Raw genomic sequence first — 20679 nt, 5'->3', positions numbered from 1 at the left:
ACAAAGGGAAATAATGCCACTTCTTGGCATGAGTGGATTTGATTGAACATTTGTGAAAATGCTTTGTAGCGTGATTGTTCCACTGATGGACTTGCTGAAGAAACGTCGAAAATTTCAGTGGACAGCGGACTTTCAACAGGCATTTGACGGCCTGAAAGCTGTGATAACCAATGCTCCTGTGTTGGAGAATTACAAGGGACTCTGTAATCAGATTGAACTAAAGTATCTGGCTTTAAAGAGAAATGCCGAGGCATAGAGAAATGGATGGATCGTGCAGAGACCTTCTTGTTCAAAGAGACTGTCAATGAGGAAGGATTTCAGTTGGAGGAAGAAGTATGAAGAAAATGGACTATATTATTATACCTGTTTGCGTATGTTGTTTTTTTTTAAACGAAAAAGTATATTTACTGTGTGCATTTCTGAAAGGATAGTGAGGAGGTGAACAATGAAACCATCGTGAAATTGATGGCTTATTTTTTTTCCTTAGGGAGAGGTGTCATGTGAGAGTACCTTTAAAAAATGGGTGTTTATAAATGGGTGTGTATATAAATATCTGTAGTGAGAGTACCTTTAAGAAATGGGTGTTTACTACTGCAGTGATATCAGAGAATGGGTGGAGCTGGGTTGTCCGTCAGCTTTCAACTTTCGTTTTAGGCTGTTGGCTGCAGGGTGTGTTTTAGTTTTGTTTTCAGTGTTGGAGCTGAAGCCAGACAGAGCAGGTGTACTGTTGATCTCTCTGCCATGAAAATACGATCTCTTGATCATTTGGTGAATTCAGAATTATAAATGTTTTCAGTTGTGAATGTAAACCTGATGTGCTTCTGTTAAAAGGTGTGTCTTCGGTCTTCTAGATGTTGTTTGTGAAGTTATTAAGGATTACTTAGTGTTGTATTCTTTGGGGGTTGTATTTGAATTGATGGTTGCTAAGGTGGTCACTGTATGTTTCGAAAAGATTAACTTGAGTCCATAGAATAAACATTATTTTGCTTTAAAAATTACTTTTCCATTTCTGCTGTACCACACATGTAGAGTGGGCCATGTGCTCCCCATACCACAATGTATTAAAAGTTGTGGGTCAGGTGAACTCCATGATACACTTTGGGGTTCTCTCAACCCTGGCCCATAACATCTGCACAATACTCCAGACATGGCATCACAATATTCTATACGACTGATGCATAACCTCCCTACTTCTATGTTCAATTCCCCTGACAATAAACAATAGCATTCTATTATTGTTCCTAATTACTTGCTATTCCTGCATACCAGTCGTTTGCAGTTTCCTTTAGTTTGTCATCCCATCTCGGCTTCTCACTTGTTCACTGACCTGAAATGTTTATTCTGTTCCGCTCGCCATTGATTCTTCAAGGGTTTCCAGCTATTAATGTTTTAATTTCAGTTTTTAAGTGACCACAGTGTTTGTCTTTTGTCCAATCCCGATACACTGCGTTAACAGTTTAATATCCATTTGCCACTATTCTTCCCACTCAAACAAACCATTAAGATGATTCTGGAGTCCACAGCTATCCTCTTCAATATCAACTACATGCCGATTCTTCAAATTTAAGATTTAAGATCAAATCATGAATGCAATCTACAAAATGTAAGGGGCACAACACTGAGCCCTGAGGAACACCACTGGAAACGCTTTTCAATTGACAAAAACATCTGTCCATGTTTCCCGTCACTGAGTCAATTTTGGATCCACCTCACACCTTCAACTTTCTGACTAGGCTGCCGCGTGAGACCTTGTTAAGTGCCTTAGTAAAATTATAGTAACTACTTCCACCTCAGAACCCTAATCAGGCCTCCTTCTTACTTGTTCAAACATTTCAGTTAAGTTAGCATGGCACCGTTGCAGAGAGGATGGCAGTCGGGGGTTGGGGCTCCCAAATTTATTGTAATGTTACTGGGCGGTGAATGCTGAGAAGGTGAGGAGCTGGGTAAGAGGAGGGGACTTCCAGTGGATTAGAATGGAGGAGAGTCTATGCAGGGGGTCGGGGTTGAGAGCTTTGGCAACAGTGCCGCTCCTGATGGCCCCAGGGAAATACTCAGGGAGTCTGGTGGTCGTGGCAATGCTCAAGATCTGGAGGCAGTTACGCCAGCACTTTAGGTTGTGTGCGGGATCAAGGGAAATGCCAATTCGAGGGAATCATAGATTTGAACCAGGAAGGTGGGATGGGAATTTTTGGAGATGGGATGAGAGAGGAGTTAGTTAGGTTATTAAAGGATTTGTTTCTGGGAGGACGGTTTCTGAAGTTGGAGGAGTTGGGGGAGAAATATGGATTGGGGCAGGGGTAGATGTTTAGGAATATGCAGGTCCGAAATTTTGCCAGGAAGGAGGTACAGAGCTTTCCGAATGCACGGGCCCCCACACTGCTGGAAGAGATATTGACGGCGGGGGATTGGACAAGGTGTCGTCAATTTATGGGGTTGTTCTGGGAGAAGGCAAGGTATCACTGGATGGGATTAAGGCAAAGTTGGAGGAAGAGTTGGGGGGAGGGCATGGAGGAGGGGTTGTGGTTTGAGGTGCTACGGAGGGTGAATGCGTCAACTTAGTGCGCAAGGTTGGGCTGATACATAGAACATACAGTGCAGAAGGAGGCCATTCGGCCCTTCGAGTCTGCGCCGACCCACTTAAGCCCTTACTTCCACCATATCCCCTTAACCCCATCTAACCTTTTTGCACACTAAGTGCAATTTAGGATGGGCAATCCACCTAACGTGCACGTCTTTGGACTGTGGGAGGAAACTGGAGCACCCGGAGGAAACCCGCGCAGACACAGGGAGAACATGCAGACTCCGCGCAGACAGTGACCCAGCAGGGAATCGAACCTGGAACTCTGGCGCTGTGAAGCCACAGTTCTAACCACTATGCTACCGTGCTGCCCAAATACAGTTGAAGACATTGTATACGGCGCACCTCACAAGGGCAAGGATGAGCCGACTTTTTGAGGGAGTGGAGGATGTTTGTGAACACTGTGGGAGGGTGGGGGGGTCCAGCAAATCAGTTCATATGTTTTGGTCCTGCCCAAAACTGGAGGGATATTGGTGGTGCATGTGAGACTCGAATCAGGTACCCCAGAAGCCAAATTCGGGGTGTCAGATCGGCCGGGGTTGGAAGCGGGTGCAGAGGCAGATATCTTAGCCTTCACCTTGCTGATCGCCCGAAGGCGGATTCTGTTGGGGTGGAGGTCTGTTTCCCCGTCCTCTGCTTCGGCATGACAGGGGGAATCTGCTGGAGTTCTTAACGCTTGAGAAAGTAAAGTTTAAGTTGAGGGGGAGGTTTCTCCAACTCATGGGCCTTGTTCTTCATACACTTTCATGAATTGGATGATATTGAACATTAGAGATGAAGTTGGGGGGGTTTGGAATGTATAAGTTAATGCTGATTCTTTTTCATTGGTGTTTTATATTCAAAATGTTGGGAGCTGTTTGAGGCTGGGTGGGATGAGGGGATTGCCATTGTATTTGTTATTGTTAATTATTTGTTGTAAATATGATGAAAATGTGAAAAAGGAGAATAAAAATCTTTATTAAAAAAAACGTGAGCATGACACCACTTTCCCAAACCTATGCTGACTATCCTTGAGTATTCCATAAAAGTAAATTACTGCGGATGCTAGAATCTGAACGAAAGAGAAAATGCTGCAAAATCTCAACAGGTCTGGCAGCATCTGTCGGGAGAGAAAAGAGCTGACGTTTCGAGTCCAGGTGACCCTTTGTCAAAGCTAACAGTCAGAGAATGTGGGGACTATTTATACTGTGGAGTGAGAATGAAAGATGAGTCATAGCCCAAGCCTGTCTAATGGGAGGGCCAATGAGGTTGTGCTATTGGCTACTGGATTAATAATTCAGAAACTGTGAGTAATGCTTTCGGCACCCGTGTGGGAATCCCACTGAAATTTTAAAAAATGACCAGGAAACAATTGTCCTAAAAACCCACCTGCTTCACTATAATGTCCTGGTCGACATGTAACTCCAGATCCCAGCAACGTGTCTGCCTCTGAAATGCCTTAGCAAGCTACTCAGTTCAAGGGCAATTAGGCATGGGCAAAAAATGCTGGCCTAACCAGGGAAGTCCACATTCATTACTGATTTTTAAAAAATATATATTTTTATTGAAGATTTTCATTTATACAAAACAAACAAAATTTACAATGACAACACGGGAAAAGGGATATTTACAAAGGAGCACATTGGAAAACACAGAAATTCTATGCAACGTCACAGTAATACCACTGGTAACCACCTGTTTAGCGGGTGCAGTGCAATTTGTTTTTCTTTATAGCAGTGTGGGTGATACCCCCAGTCTCTCGACCCACTCTTCTGGATTTCCCTCCACCCCCACACCCCTAACTCCTCCCCTCCCCCTTAGCTGCTGGTCATGATCAGGTCTTTGAAGATGTCGGTGAACTGCTTCCACCTGGAGTAAAATCCTTCATCCGACCCCCTGATGGCAAATTTGATCTTCTCGCGTCTCAGGAATTCTGCCAGCTTGGTCAGCCAGTCTGCAACTCTCCATGCGAGCAGGAGTTGTTGCCAGGCTATCAGGGAGGCAAAGGCTAGGGCATCAGCCCCCCTTCCCTCGAAGAGTTCTGGCAGTTCTGAGACCCCGAAGACTGCCACTAATGGGCATGGCTCCACCCTAATCCCCATGACCTTGGAGATGGTCTCGAAGAATGTGGTCCAGAATCCGATCAGTCTGGGACAGGACCAGAAAGTGTGGAAGTGGTTGGCGGAACCCCTGATGCTGCTCGCATCTGTGTTCCCCCTCAGGGAAGAACCTGCTCATGCATGTCCTGGTCAGGTGTGCCCTGTGTACCACATTCACCTGTGTCAGGCTCAGTCTCACGCATGAAGAGGTGGAGTTCACCCTGTGTAATACCTCACTCCAGGGTCCTCCCCTATCTCGATGCTCAGTACTTCCTCTCACCTCTCTCATTTCATCCAGTGGGGCCCTTACCTCTTCCAGCAGCCGTCCGTATATGTCTGCACACTTTCCCTCCACTAATTCATCCTGTGCTAACAGTCTGTCGAGGAGGGTGTGTCTGGGGAACTGGGGGAATGATGTTAGTCCCACCTCCGCAGGTACCCTTTCACCTCCTGCAGCAGACGAGACAGGTTCTACTTCTGGAGTCGGGTCCAGTTATAGGCTATCAGGATCCCGAGGTATCTGAGCTTAATTTGGGCCAGTTTGAACAGCAGCATTCCCAGCCCTGTTCTCCCCTCCTGGGGGGTTCACCGAGAAGAATTTGCTCATGCTCAGGTTAGGTATTATCTTACCTATGCTGGCTAGGGTGCAGAGAAGCAGGTCATCCGCACAGAGAGAGACTCTGTGCTCCCTATCTCCTCTCTGAATGCCGCTCAGGTTGGCCGGCGTGGGTCGCGAAGGCCGGCCAGGTTGGGTCCCGAAGGATGGCCGGTTGGTAAAAATGGGTCTCCGGAAAACAAGTTTGAAGAACACTGCTCTATTAAGTCGCCTCTCATCCTCCTCCGCTCCAGAGAGAAAAGCCCTAGCTCTCTCAACCTTTCCTCATAAGACCTATCCTGCAAACCAGGCAGCATCCTGGTAAATCTCCTTTGCACCCTTTCCAATGCTTCCACATCCTTCCTATAATGAGGTGACCAGATCTGCACACAATACTCCAAATGCTGTCTCACCAGGGTCATGTACAGTTGCGGCATAACCGTGTTAATAAATGCTAACACACTATATGCCTTCTTCATGGCTCTATCCACTTGAGTGGCAACCTTCAGAGATCAGTGGACATGAGCCCCAAGATCTCTCTGTTCCTCAACATTCCTCAGAACCTTGTAATCCTCATTCAATTTTTTTCTACCAAAATGAATCACCTCACACCTATCAGGGTTAAACTCCATCTGCCATTTTTCAGCCCAGCTCTGCATCCTATCAATGTCTCTTTGCAGCCTACAACAGCCCTCCAACTCATCAACTACTCCACCAATCTGTCATCAGCAGATTTACTGACCGACCCTTCAACCCCCTCCTCCAAGTCATTGATAAAAATCACAAATAGCAGTGGACCCAGCACTGACCCCTGTGGTACACCACTGGTAACTGGTCTCCAGTCTGAAAATTTTCCATCCTCCACCACCCTCTGTCTTCTATGTGATAGCCAGTTACTTATCCAATTGGCCAAATTTCCAACTATCACACACCTCCTTACTTTCTTCATGAGCCGACCATGGGGAACCTTATCAAACGCCTTACTAAAATCCATGTATACGACATCAACTGCTCTACCTTCATCTACACACTTAGTTACCTCCTCAAAAAATTAAATCAAATTTGTGAGGCAAGACTTGACCTTCATGAATCCGTGTTGACTATCCCAGATTAAGCTGCATCTTTCCAAATGGTCATAAATCCTATCCTTCAGGACCTTTTTTATTAACTTACCGGCCACCGAAGTAAGACTAACTGGCTTATAATTACCAGGGTCATTCCTATTCCCTTTCTTGAACAGAGGAACAATATTCGCCACTCTCCAGTCCTCTGGCACTATCCCCGTGGACAGTGAGGACCCAAAGATCAAAGCCATGTGACTGTCTAACTGCTTTTTAAAGGACAAAATAGAGTCATAGATGTTTACAGCATGTAAACAGGCCCTTCGGTCCAGTAGGTGGCTGGCCTTGTCCCTGTGTTCATAGAAGGAATCCCCAAGTCCGGTGGAGTTGGCTGACTGCTTTCCCAGTGAAGAGCGGGTCGAATTCCATTTGCAAATATTTTTTCCTGCTAGCAGCTCCACGGTCGGGGCCATAGAGTACCGCCCTTTCACTTCCAGCATGGAGCTGATCAGCTACTGCTTGGCTGCCTTTTCTCCCGTCTCTTTGAGCCCTGAAAGCTATTATTTTCCCCCTGATTAGTGCGTTGACTGCCTCCCACAATGTGGAGGGAGAAACCTCCCCATTCTGGCTGCAGCTTATGATCAGTTGAGCACAAAAAGCCTTGTTGGCAAGGATTCCAGCCTGGGTCACTGTCTGTGCGGAGTCTGCACATCCTCCCCGTGTGTGCGTGGGTTTCCTCCGGGTGCTCCGGTTTCCTCCCACAGTTCAAAGGTGTGCAGGTTAGGTGGATTGGCCATGATAAATTGCCCTTAGTGTTGGGTGGGGTTACTGGGTTATGGGGATAGGGTGGAGGTGTTAACCTTGGGTAGGGTGCTCTTTCCAGGAGCCGGTGCAGACTCGATGGGCCGAATGGCCTCCTTCTGCACTGTAAATTCTATGATCTATGATCTAATGCACTAATGCCCCATCCAGGACCGTCAACGTGTTGGTTGTCATGAAGGTTACCCTCTTGCTGAATACCTTCCTTGAAGCATGCCTGGTATGCCTGACCCACCCAGCTTTTCCTTGCCCTCATCTGGTCCCCAGCATTTAGGTGCTCTTAGAGAAGAAGTACTTCCTCATTTCAGACCCTTATTATTAGGCAGTGACCCCTCGTTCTGGACATCCCCAACGTGGAGAAAAATTCTTCTCACATTTAACCTGTCCGGTCCAGTCAGGATTTTATATGTTTCAATGAAGTCCCCTCTCATTCTTCTAAACCCCAGTGAGTACAAACCCTGTCGATCCAGTCTTTCTTTATATGTCAGTCCTGCCATCCCGGCAATTAGTCGGATGAAGACCTTCAATAGCAAGAACGTCCTTCCTCAAACTATCAAAGATCATAGAATTTACAGTGCAGAAGGAGGCCATTCGGCCCATCGAGTCTGCACCGGTTCCTGGAAAGAGCACCCTACCCAAGGTTAACACTTCCACCCTATCCCCATAACCCTGTTATCCCACCCAACACTAAGGGCAATTTTGGACACTAAGGGCAATTTATCATGGCCAATCCACCTAACCTGCACGTCTTTGGACTGTGGGAGGAAACCGGAGCACCCGGAGGAAACCCACGCACACATGGGGAGGATGTGCAGACTCCGCACAGACAGTGACCCAAGCTGGGAATCGAACCTGGGACCCTGGAGCTGTGAAGCAATTGTGCTATCCACAATGCTACCGTGCTGCCCCTAGGCAGTGCTGCCAACTAGGAGGACATCAATGACATTACAGCCTAAATTCCCTCTTTTGATGGCACTGTAACACAGGGGAAGGGAGGGCAAGTGCTTCCAACTGTTATTCACCATACTCTATTTCAGCCATTTTCCTGTCAACTGGAAATAAGCGGAGGTCAAATGGGCAAATCCAATGAGCCGCTCTGTAATATTATGAATCATCTACATCGACAAAGATGCCTACCCCCACAGAGGGGAACTGACCATCCATCTCTAGCTCTAATTCCCAAACAGAAAATGCTGCCAATAATGAGCAAATCAGGCTGCTCCCACCCTTTTGATCGTCACAACGCCTGTCTGATTGACGGCGGCTTCGGACCAATAGGAAGAGAGGAGGCGGGGCAAGAGGAGCGTGCGGCGGAGCGGCTGGTCGTCCAACCAATCTGCGAATGAGGCGGGGCAGGGATGGAGCATGCGCAGTGTGAGTAATGGCGATTGGATGATGCTTCTTCGAAACGAAATCGGTGAGTGAAAAAAAGCAGAGACGAATAGTGAAAAGCAGCCGGCCGGTGCCGAGGCTTCGTAAACTTGTATGAAATGTAAAAATCGAAAAAGAGCTTTCCGATTACACTGGGAGGAACCGCAGGTTTTTTTTTCCTATTAAAAACGACGCCATGTTTCTCAGGAACAATATACGACAGAGCGCATGCGCATCCGCCATTTTTGTTGGATCAATTAAAAAAAATATTTTGGGTATTTTCAATTGACATACAGAACATGGAAAACAATCCCCTTTATACACTTGCCACATTGCAAACAACTCCCCCCCCCCCCCTCATTTCCCTGAATACCCCACATGCTCCACTTTATAAATATAATGTAAAACAACGATATCCCATAACAAAATAAATGTCCCTCCCCAGCTGAGGTCTACTCTTAAAGAAGGTGGTGAACAACCTCCAACTCGAAAAGAAACCTTCCTCCGACCGCCTCATGGCAAATTCCGCCAGGTCACTGACCCACCCTGCCGCCTTGGGTGATTCAGGAGCCTGCCACTATAACAAGATCAGCCTCCAGACTATCAGGGAGGCAAAAGTCAACACATCAGCACCTTTCCTCACCTCGACTCCCGCATCCTCCAATACCCTGAATCTCGCCACCCACGGGCTCGGGGCCACCCCCACAATCTCTGACAGTCCAAAAATGTGCAGGTTAGGTGGATTGGCTATGCTAAATTACTCCCTATTGTCCAAAAGGTTAGGTTGGGTTAAGGGGATAGGGTAGAAGCCTGGGCTTAAGTAGGGTGCTCTTTCCAAGGGCCGGTGCAGACTTGATGGGCCAAATGGCCTCTTTCTGCACTGTAAATTCTATGATTCAATCCGGTTGGGGGCCTCAATGCTCTCCCCCACCCCCTCCCCCACCCCCTCCCCCCCCTCCCCCCTCCCCCCAACCATATCCAAGTTTCAGTGGACTCCTCGAGGCCCCTGTCTCACCCACCACCCTGGTCCCATCAAGATGTCCACTGTCATTCCCCTCCAACCATCTGTTCCAATAAAAAACCTTTGACATCAGCCACTTTCCACTCACTGCGCCCCACCCAAACAAAGTAATAATAATCTTTATTGTCACAAGTAGGCTTTCATTAACACTGCAATGAAGTTACTGTGAAAAGCCCCTGGTGTCACGTTCCGGCGCCTGTTTGGGTTCACGGACTCAGAATGTCCAAATTACCTAACAGCACGTCTTTCGGGAGTTGTGGGTGGAAACTGGAGTACCCAGAGGAAACCTATGCAGACATAGGAAGCACGTGCAGACTCCCCTCAGACAGTGACCCAACCTGGGAATCGAACCTGGCACTGTGAAGCAAAGTATGACCCACTGTGCCACCCTGGGATAAAGGTGGGACAATCTTTTCAAAAAACCAATGGGAACAACCTGTCCCGTCAAACTGCTTCACACTTGAGTTACAATGTTTTATTGATGAGGCAGAAGGACGACGTGTGTTCAAATCAATAACATTTATACTTTATAGATAAAGCAAATCATTCTCCTTCACATCCTACCTCTCCTAACTCTCACCATCTACTTCGCTCCTCTAATAGTTGCCAGAGTCTTGTGTCGCCCCAGACGGGGTGAGAGGTTCCCTTCCCTGAAGGACCTTAGTGAACCAGTTGGGTTTTTAACAACAATCCAGCAATCATGGTCACTATTTCCTTGTGTCGGCCCCACAAATTACCGATTAATTCAGCTCAAGTTCACAACCTGTCTTTGTGTTTTTGTGTCTTCTCTCTCACTCTCTTTTTTCTGTTTTAAATCAATTGCACAGGGTGTTAGAAGGGGAAGATTTGCAATTGGCAAACTGAAAGCAAACATTCCATCAGGATCTGACAGTCGCCCAATGAGTCCTAATAAGAGTTAGAACATGGAAGGAAATAGCACCGTTGACATTGGGGAGAAACCATACACGTGCTCTGTGTGTGGACGAGGCTTCAGCCGATCATCGGGCCTGTCAAAACACAAATGCAGTTACAGTGAGGAGAAATCATGGAAATGTGGGTATTGTGAAAGGGGATTTGATTACCCAATTGAGCTGGAAACTCATCGGCGCACTCACACTGGGGAGAGGCTGTTCACTTGCTCTGAGTGTGGGAAGGGATTCACTCAATCCTCCAACTTGTTGGCTCACCAGCGAGTTCACACTGATGAGAGACCTTTCAAATGTCCAGACTGTGAGAAGTGCTACAAAACCTCTCGGGAAGTGATGCGTCATCAACGTGTTCACACTGATGAGAAACCATTCAGGTGCACTCACTGTGGGACTGGATTCAAGCGATCGTCGGATCTCATGGTACACCAGCGAGTTCACACCGGGGAGAGACCATTCACCTGTTTCGAGTGTGGGAAGAAATTTGCTCAGTCATCCACCCTACTGACGCACCGCCGGGTTCACACTGGGGAGAGGCCATTCACCTGCTCCAAGTGTGGGAAAGGATTCACTACCTCCACCAACCTTCTGGAGCATCAGCGTGTTCACAGTGGGGAGAAGCCGTTCACCTGTGCTGTCTGTTTTAAGGAATTTGCTCACTCCTCCACCTTGCTGAGACACCAGCAGGTTCACAAGTTACAGCAATGATGTGATGTTGCTCTAGAACTAATTTATGTTTATTGGGGTCTGTTTCTGCTGATGTTAATAAACACCATCCCACTTATAGGTGTTAATATTCTGGATAAAACAGAAATAAATCAGCTTTATCTTAAACATTGTGTTGAATCTTTTTAATACCTCAAACACAAGTTAGCTTCTTTTGAAGGACTCTTAACTCTCCCAGTTCCCTCCATCCTCACCTGCAACAACAAGTGTGAGGAGCCATGGAGCTTCTTTATCACTAAGACTGAGACAATCTGATCAGCTGCCTCAGCTGCTTCTCTCCCTTCCAGTAGTTCTCCGGGACACTGTCTCTAAAGTTTCCCATTGTCAGAGTTCTGAACTCACATATTTCTCCACTTTCTCTCCCATCTCCCCTCATGCCCTTTCAGTTCAACTTGTCCATGGGACCCACCTCCTGCTCCATCGACCCAGTTCCCGCTAAAATGCTGATCACACAACTTCCCCATGTTCATTGATATTGTTAACGGTCCCATTCTCCAGGTACTGTCCGTCTCTGCCTGCCATCTGTCATCATAATAATAATCGCATATTGTCACAAGTAGGCTTCAATGAAGTTACTGTGAAAAGCCCCTAGTCGCCACATTCTAGCGCCTGTTCGGGGGTGCGGTACAAGAATTGAACCCTCGCTGCTAGTTCTACATTACAAGCCAGCGGTTTAGCCCACTGTGCTAAACCAGCCCCTTTTAAACTCATGTTCAAAAACTAAATGTTGACGGTGATGGCATTGCAAAGTACCACCCTAATTCCAATCCCCCTCTCATGTCCACACACCGTTTGAATGTGTTGTTACCTCCCAAACACTGGGATTTCAGTGAGAATAGGATGGGCTGTAATGGAAACGGGGCGGAATTCTCTGAAAATGGGGCTATGTCCTCACGCCGGCGGCAAATCCAGCGCCAACGACGCCAGCATCAACGGCCCCCCAAAGTGAGGAATTCTTACCTTTGTAGGGGGCTAAGTTGCTACCGGAGTCGTCCCCGCTGCTGCAGCTGGGGCCGAAGGGCCGGCGCGTGTTTGTGCATGCGCGAACCCCGACAAGGGCCCGGTGCAGAGGAAAGAAGGCCTCCACGGAAACAGCCCACCTGCAGGATCGGTAGGCCGCGATCGCGGGCCAGGCCATCGTGGTGGCCCTCCCCCGAGGTCGAATCTCCTTGTTCTCTCCCCGCCCCCCCCCCCCAGACTCACCTGCCAGGTCATGCCGTGCATGAGGTGAGTAATTCAAGCCGGTGGGACTGGCCAAAACTGAATGGCCACTCGGCCCATCGGGGCCCGGAGAATCGCCGGGGGGGCCCGGAGATCGCGGGGCGGGGGGGGTGCTGTTAACGGCCCCCGACCGGCATGGCGGGAATCCTGCCGGCGCCCACGAATACGGCAGCGGGATTGGCGTATAAAGATACATGATTTATGCTGCAGCTATACAAAACCCTGGTCTGACTCAACGTGAGTACCCTGAACAGATCTGGGCACTACATCTTGAGGAAAAATATTTTAGAACATAGAACATACAATGCAGAAGGAGGCCATTCGGCCCATTGAGTCTGCACCAACCCACTTAAGCCCTCACTTCCACCCCATCCCGTAACCCAATACCCCCTCTTAACCTTTTTGGCCACTAAGTGCAATTTAGCATGGCCAATCCACCTAACCTGCACGTCTTTGGACTGTGGGAGGAAAACAGAGCACCCGGAGGAAACCCACGCAGGCACGGGGAGGACGTGCAGACTCCGCCCAGACAGTGACCCAGCGGGGAAATCGAACCTAGGACCCTGGCGCTGTGAAGCCTCAGTGCTATCCACATGTGCTACCGTGCTGGTTTTGGACCCCCCCCCCCCCCCCCCCCCCGGGGGATTCTCCAAACCGGCAAAGGGTGTGGGGAGGGGTCGGAGAATCCCGGCCAGGATGTCCCCATTCTCCATCCTGGGATTCCGAGTGAACAGGATGTCACAGGAACAGAGGAACAGGAGTAGACCATTCTGCCCTTGAGCCTGTGCTGCCGTTTAATGAGAACATAGCTGATCTGTGACCTAACTCCATAAATATGTTGCAGGCTCAATATCTTTGCAGAACAAAAATCTGTCTCAGTTTGAAAATTTTCAACTGATCTACCTTCAACTGCTTTTGTGGGATAGAATTCCAAACCTCTACCACCCTTTGACTGAAGAAGTGTTTCCGAACATCTTTACTGAACGGTCCAGCCCTAATTTTTAGAGTATGCTCCCTAGTTTTAGAATTTCCATCCAGTGAAAATAGTTCATCTTTACCTACCCTGTCTTTCCCTGTTAATATTTTGAATACCTTGATCAGATCACCCTTTAACTGTCTAAATTCTGGGGAAAACAGGTCTCATTTGATTAATCTCGCCTCTTAACATAACCCCTGTTGTCCAGGTATTATATTTGTAAAACGAGGTTGCACTCCCTCCAAGACCAAAATATCTCTCCTAAAATGCAGCACCCAGAACTGTTCACTGTACTCACGTGGAGTTGGAACAGGGTTTTATGTAGCTACTCCAATCTAGGACAGAAATGTGTTCATTAGGGTCTGTTTCTGCTGATGTTCATAAACACCAACCAGGTTGCAGTGACTAATATTCTGCATGAAAATCAAATAAATCGGGTTTCTATTAAATACAGAGTGTTTGGTCTTTTCCAATATCACTAAGAAGTTTGTTTCCTTTAAAGTTCTCTCCCCTACCTCCTCCATCCTTCCTTCCAACAACAAGTGTGAGGAGCTCATGGAGCTTCTTTGTCACTAAGATTGAGACAATCTGATCAGCTGCTTTCTCCCCTTTCACGAACCCACCGGACCAAATTATCTCTAAAGTTTCCTTGTCCGAGCCTGAAGTCCACATCCTTCTCCAGTTTCTCTCAGATGTCTCTCCATGTCCTCTCAGGACTCATCTTGTCCATGAGGTCCCCATTCTGCTCCCTTGACTCTTTTCTCACTAAACTGCTGAACACCCAACTTCCCCATGTTCAATAACGTTGTTAATGGTTCTCTTTTATAAACCAGCTAGGGGCTGGTTTAGCACACTGGGCTAAATTGCTGGCTTTTAAAGCAGACCAAGGCAGGCCAGCAGCACGGTTCAATTCCCGTACTAGCCTACCCGAACAGGTGCTGGAATGTGGCAACTAGGGGCTTTTCACAGTAACTTCATTTGAAGCCTACTTGTGACAATAAGCGATTTTTATTTTCATTTATTTACTGATACTGTAAATCCACCATCATTACTCGCCTTAAAAAAAAACTCCCTTTTCTCTCCAAAGTCCTTGTACTTGGTGTCCCTCAAGGAGGTATCCTTGGCCCCTCGTTTTTCTCACCCACATGCTGCCATCAGGTGGCATCATGCAAAAGCACCGTGTTAGTTTTCACATGTGCACGGTCAACTCCCAGCTCTACCTCACCACCATCCCTCTCCATGCCTCCACTGGTACTAATTAATCAAACTACTTATCCCACATCCAGTACTGGATGAGCAGAAATTTCCTCCAGTTAAAAATTAGGAAGACCAAAGCCATTATCTTCGGGCAGCATTACAAATTCCGTTCCTTAACTACCGAGTCCATGCCTCTCCCTGGGAACTGTCTGAGGCTGAACTTTCCTCTTCAGAATCTCCATGTCATATTTGACCCCAGTATGCGTTTCTGACCACATATCCACACCATAAGTAATACCAGATATATCAATCTCCATGATGTCGCCTGTCTCCTTCCCATCCCAGCTCATCACCTGCTTAAAGCATGTTCGAGTTACCTTTAGACTTGACGATTCCAATGCATTCCTGGCCAACTTCACATATTCACCTGAAGGATTTAACCATTTGGTTACCAGCAGCACTTTGCGATTACTGGAACCCAGTAGAAATTTAAGTTAAAACTTCAGGTGCAAATAAGAATTGTTTTATTTGTCTTCTATTGATTACAGTTTGAAAGTCATTTAAAAGGCAATTTGTAGACAAATTGCCGCTTTCAAAGAATCACATGAATTATCTTCTTGCTTCGGCAAACAGTTCGACAATAATTTTAAAAGTCAAAGTCTGAAAATGAAATATGAATACAGGGAGACAGTGAATAATTCAGATCAAAGTATAGACGATTCAAGAAAAAGAGAGAGAGAAATCCAGCTAATCTTCAGCTTCAAACCAACACCACCAACCAACTAACCAACCTACTTATCTACCTACCTACAAAATGGCAGAACAAAACTCTTCAGTTATACTGTTTCATATCTGTCTTAAGCCATCTAATCACACCCCAATATAATCCTAATTGGTTTGGGTTAGACTCAAAGACATCTGATTTGACGGCATGCCGTCCATCTTTAATATGTAACATTACTTCTAATTGTTTCGTCTCTGCCTACTTGTGTATGTTAAAGAATGCGATATTGTGCTTTATCAAGGCCAGCAGAAACTGGTTTTCTGATGACTTGGCTATTGTAACAATGGAGACTTCATGTTATCTTGTCATGTAATGCTGGACAATGACTTGAAAATGTAAATCAAACTGTCTGTTTTAATCTAGTAAAGTGAATTATGCTGCTTCTATGAAATTGTTATGTTTTGAGAATGTTGGAATCAAATATATTTGATTCGATGTTCTAACTGCCCATTTATTAAAAACAAGCCAGCATAGTCTAGAATGTTTCAGCCTGTATAAGTTATGGAATGTGATTCAGGCGTTATCACTAATGGCCTGAAATGAGAACAATAGAGCCTTTACGTTATTGGGCTCTTGTCACCTCGTTGCCATGGATTCAGCCCTTGTCCTTGGAGAAATGTAGTGAAGAGTGCTTGTTTTATCAACCTTCCGTGTTTCTTTTCAACTATGTATCTAAAAGTTGTGTTGGAGAAAATGATTACATGAATTTGCAGAATGTGTTTTTAATCCTTAAAACTGGAACTTAATATTTACCTTAAACAGCTATCTTTTACCTATATTAGGTGTATTAGAAATACCTGGCTTCTACAGTTCAGCCCTTTGATAAATCGAAAGATTAAGTGAGATATATCAGAATAAAAGACATCATTAATGCGATAGGATAGGTAAAAGCGCAAAGAATAACTTATTCATATTGTCATTGCAGTTTCAAACAATAGACTGGATACTTAGCATTGCAACAAGCATTTCAACAATAATCATTAAAATTCTGAAAGAATTATAAAATAACAATTAATAAATTAATCAAATGTGATACTACTGATTCAGTATTAATAAATTATACAATATGTTAATAATACAGTCATATAATTGATTGATCAGTAACATTTCAACAATAGTATTTCATCTCAAATTCATCAATTAGGGGTGCAGTTGGGTTAGTTTGAACCATTCTGACAGTTGGTCCCCTGCGTTTAGCGAATAGTTCTTGATGCACTTAACACATTGGCATGTTATATAAATGATGAATACAGCTGCACAGGAGAATACCTGGCATCTACACCCACGCAAGGAAATAGGAGATCATTGCTGCCCATGTGTTTTCTCACACCAAGTCCTGTTCACCCATCACCCTTGTGCTCTGACCTACATTTGCTCTCGGTTAAGCAATGCCTCGATTTTATAATTCACATCCTTGGTTTCAAATCCTTCTATGGCCTCATCCCTCCCTATCTCTAATCACACAACCCTCTTGAGATATCTGCACTCATCTGTCTGGCCTACTGAACATCCCGGATTATGATTACTCCACCATTGGTGGCTGTGCTTCAGTGTGAAGCCTGAAATTCCCTCCTAAACCTCAACTTTCTCTCCTGATTAAAGATATTTGTTAAAATCTGCCTCTACAATCAAGGCTGTGTCCAATTATCCTATGTGATGACTTTTGCTCATCCATGTCAATGTCTTCTTTCTGAAACTTCTCTGAAGCACCTTGTGATGTTTTATTACATTAAACGGGTTCTAGAAATGCAAGTTCTTTCTGTTTCATGACAGCCAGTTTGTGTACAGTAAGATTACACAACCAGCAAACAGTCTAACCAAATAATCCAGTGGTTTTGATGGTGTTAGTTAAAACAGGAATGTTGGTCCGACTGCATCAGGAGAACTCCACTGTGGACAGTATGTGGAGTTGTTGAGCTCTCCTGAGCAGAGAGTGGAGCTGATTGAGCTGCCAGGCCTGCAGTGTACCTTGAAGAAACGCTGTCTGGGATCTTTCCTCTTCATTCACTGACTCCCAGCTGAAGTTGCTTCTGCAGTAAAATAGTTTATCTTTGAATATCAATCCCAATTTAATCTTTGGAGGAAAATCTACAACTTTAAATCAGCACTAAAGTAGAAAGAAAGGTCTTGCGTTCATGCAGCATTTTTCACCCACTCAGAACATTGCAAAGTGATTCACAATCATTGATGTAATTTGGAAGGATGAATGAGGAGATGCAGTATAAACGAAATGGTCCAATTTTAGAAAGCGCAGGAACACAGTGACTTGGAGTATGGACACAAATCTTTGCATTTGACAGGACAAGTTGATCAGGCTGTTTATATATAAAACTAATAGGGTCCTCAGATTATTAATGCAGATATGGATTATTAAAGGAAGGAAGTTATATGGAATCTTTATAAATCACTGATTAAGCCTCAGCTGAAATATTGTGTTGAATTCTGAGCCCCTCACTTTACGAAAGTTGTCAAGGCCTTGGAGAGGGTGCAGGGAAAACTTCCCAGAATAATATCAGGGATGAGGGGTTTCAGTTTTGTGGAGAGACTGGAGAAGTTGGGATTGGTCTCTTTAGAGCAGAGAAAGTTATGGATTTAATTGATGTGTGGATTTGCTGAGGTGCTTTCATCCACATCGGGAAAATTTGTTTCCATTGCCATGATGATTGGTAACCACACATCACAGCTTTAAAATAATTGGATAAAACAACCAGGATGGGGATGAGACGTGATTATTTTACTTAGTGAGTTATGATAATCTGGAACACATTCTCAATCACTGGTGTAAACAGCAGTGTTCGTATAGGGTCCCACATGCCTGGCGGAGTTGGTGCACTGCTTTTCTGGTGGAGAGCAGATCAGAGTTCATTTGTAGCTCTTTCCTCTCCGCCAGGAGCTCTATGGTCGGGGCCTCGGCGTATTTACGGTCTACCTCCAGTATGGAGTCGACCAGCTGCTGCCTAGCTGCCCTTTCCTCCCTATCTCTTCGCACTTTGAAAGCGATAAAGTGATAATTTCCCCTCTTTCTGGCCTTTAGCACTTCCCAGAACGTGGAGGGCGAGTCCTCCCCGTTCTGGTTGTTCTCAGTGTACTCTGCTACAGCCTGCGATATCTTTTTGTTGAAGGCCTTGTCAGCTAGTAGGGCGATGTCCAACCTCCATGTGGGGCGTTGGGCCCTGCCCATCTCCAGCCTCACGATCATGCAGTGTGGAGCGTGGTCGGATATTACAATTGCAGAGTATTCCACTTTGTCTATCCCCGGAAGCACCATTTTCCCCATCACAAAGAAGTCAATTCTGGTGTATACATTGTGCACTGGGGAGAAGAAGGAGAACTCCTCCTCTCCTGGGTGAACCTCCAGGGGTTTTTTCTCCCTCCCTTCTCTCCTTTAACCCTTTTTATCCCCCCCTTAAGCCCCTTTTTCAAAAAAGGTAAAAAAAAAGTAAAACAACAAGGGTTCTTTCTCTTTAAGAGTCTTTTTCAAAAAGTTTCCAAAAAGTCTGAAAAAAGAGGGGGACGTTCTTTTTTTCTCTCACTCACCCAAACAGCGGGTCAGGAGGGCGAGAGAGAGAGAGAGAGGGGCTTCCGGTCGTGCCGGGAGTCCTCCTTTGATTTGCCGCCTGCCTTGTAGTCACTGCTGTGGGGGTGGGGGCGCTGGTCGGTCCCTGCCGCTGGCTCTATCCCTGCTTTGGTCCGGGCTGCCGCTCGTCATGTCCCGCATTCTCCTGCCGTGTGGGACCCCCGGCCAGTTTGTGTGTTTCTTTTCCCCTCACCCTGTGGATCCGGACACGACTGCCGGAGGAGCTCCGTTGCCCGCGACCGCCCTCCTCCCCTGCCAGAAGTTGAAAACCAACTTAATTCTTTCTAATCGGAGAAACTCGTACTGGTCTCCCAGCCAGGCCGCAACGCCTAGTGGCGTCTCTGACTTCCAATTCAAAAGAATCCATTGTCGGGCAATCAGAGGAGGCGAAGGCCATAACATCAGCCTTCATTCCCCCTCCAGCAGCTCCAGCAGCTCCGAAACCCCAAATATCACCATCATGGGTCCGTCTTCACCTTGGCGGCTCCCACTATCCTCGAATAGGTCCCAATTAGGCGGCACGGTACCACAGTGGTTGGTACAGTTGCTTCACAGCTCCAGGTTCAATTCCTGGCTTGGGTCACTTGGTGGAGTCTGCATGTTCTCCCCGTGTCTGCGTGGCTTTCCTCCGGGTGCTCCGGTTCCCTCCCACAGTCCAAAGATGTGCAGGCCATGCTAAATTGCCGTTAGTGTCCCAAAAAGGTTAGGTGGGGTTACTGGGTTAGGGTGGAGGTATGGGCTTTCCAAGGACCAGTGCAGACCTGATGGGCCGAATGGCCTCCTTCTGTGCTGTAAAGGCTATGATCTATGAAACAGAGTCTCCCAGTAGCTCTCCAACTTCTCGCAACCCGAAAACATGTGACCATGATTCGCCAGCCCCCACCCATGTTACCCCCGGGAAGAACTCACTCATCCGAGCCAGAGTGATGTCGACCCTGTGCACCACTTTAAACTGAATCAAAGCTCATTCTGGCACAGCAGGAGGTTGAGTTCACTCGCCTCACACCAGAACCCATTCCAGCAGCACCTTACGCTGCTCTTCCAACCACTCATATGTCCTCTATCTTGTTCACCCTCACCTCATCTGGGAACTGCAGATTCTCCACAGCGTTTACTTTGGTAGTTGGGGGAATGTTGGGAGCTCCTTACACACAAAGTCCCACACGTGCCAGTACCTAAACTCACTCCTGCTTGGTAACTCAAACTTCTCCAACAGCTTATCCAACCCAGTGAGATTCCCCTCCGAGAACATATCCTTGGCCAACTTCAACCCTTCCTCTCTCCACTGCCTGTTCATCCCAGTTGGTACTGTAGTGTCAGTACCAACATGCTGCCGAATTTAATGTGCCTCCTCAACTCATTCTAGATCAAAAGATCTTAAAAGTCAACTTCACCACCGGACTCCCCGTATACTGCCAGCGGCAAAGGGGCCATCACCAGGGCCCTCGAACTTGAGCCCCTATAGGACTTCTCCTCCAACCTGATCTACTCCGCCTTCTGCCCCTCCCGCCTCATCTTCTCCACATTCGCTGCCCAGTAGTAATGCACCAGGTTCAGGAATGTTAACCCCCCTCCCTGCCTCCGCCGCCTTTGTAGCAGGGCCCTTGGCACTTTCCTGCTCACACAAATTCCGAGACCAGCGACTCTGTCTTCCGAAAAAAAGCCTCAGAAAGAAAAATCAGGAGGGACTGAAAGATAAGCAGGAACCTTGGCAGCACATTCATCTTTACCACCTGCACCCTCTTGTCA

The 20679-nt window shown here is 46.6% G+C and overlaps 1 protein-coding gene across 1 annotated transcript; it reads left to right on the top strand.

Annotated features, from left to right (window-relative positions):
- Positions 1 to 8456: 8456 nt before the first annotated feature.
- LOC119951966 (zinc finger protein 239-like) lies at positions 8457 to 11283 on the top strand. The gene is made up of 2 exons (XM_038775382.1): positions 8457 to 8548; positions 10351 to 11283. The coding sequence occupies exon 2, from the start codon at positions 10447 to 10449 to the stop codon at positions 11155 to 11157; it is 711 nt and encodes a 236-aa protein (XP_038631310.1). The 5' UTR covers positions 8457 to 8548; positions 10351 to 10446; the 3' UTR covers positions 11158 to 11283.
- The last annotated feature ends 9396 nt before the right edge of the window (positions 11284 to 20679 follow it).

The sequence above is a fragment of the Scyliorhinus canicula genome, chromosome 17 (assembly GCF_902713615.1).
Source record: "Scyliorhinus canicula chromosome 17, sScyCan1.1, whole genome shotgun sequence".
Classification (NCBI taxonomy): domain Eukaryota; kingdom Metazoa; phylum Chordata; class Chondrichthyes; order Carcharhiniformes; family Scyliorhinidae; genus Scyliorhinus; species Scyliorhinus canicula.
This window is presented reverse-complemented; position numbering and strand designations above follow the sequence as displayed.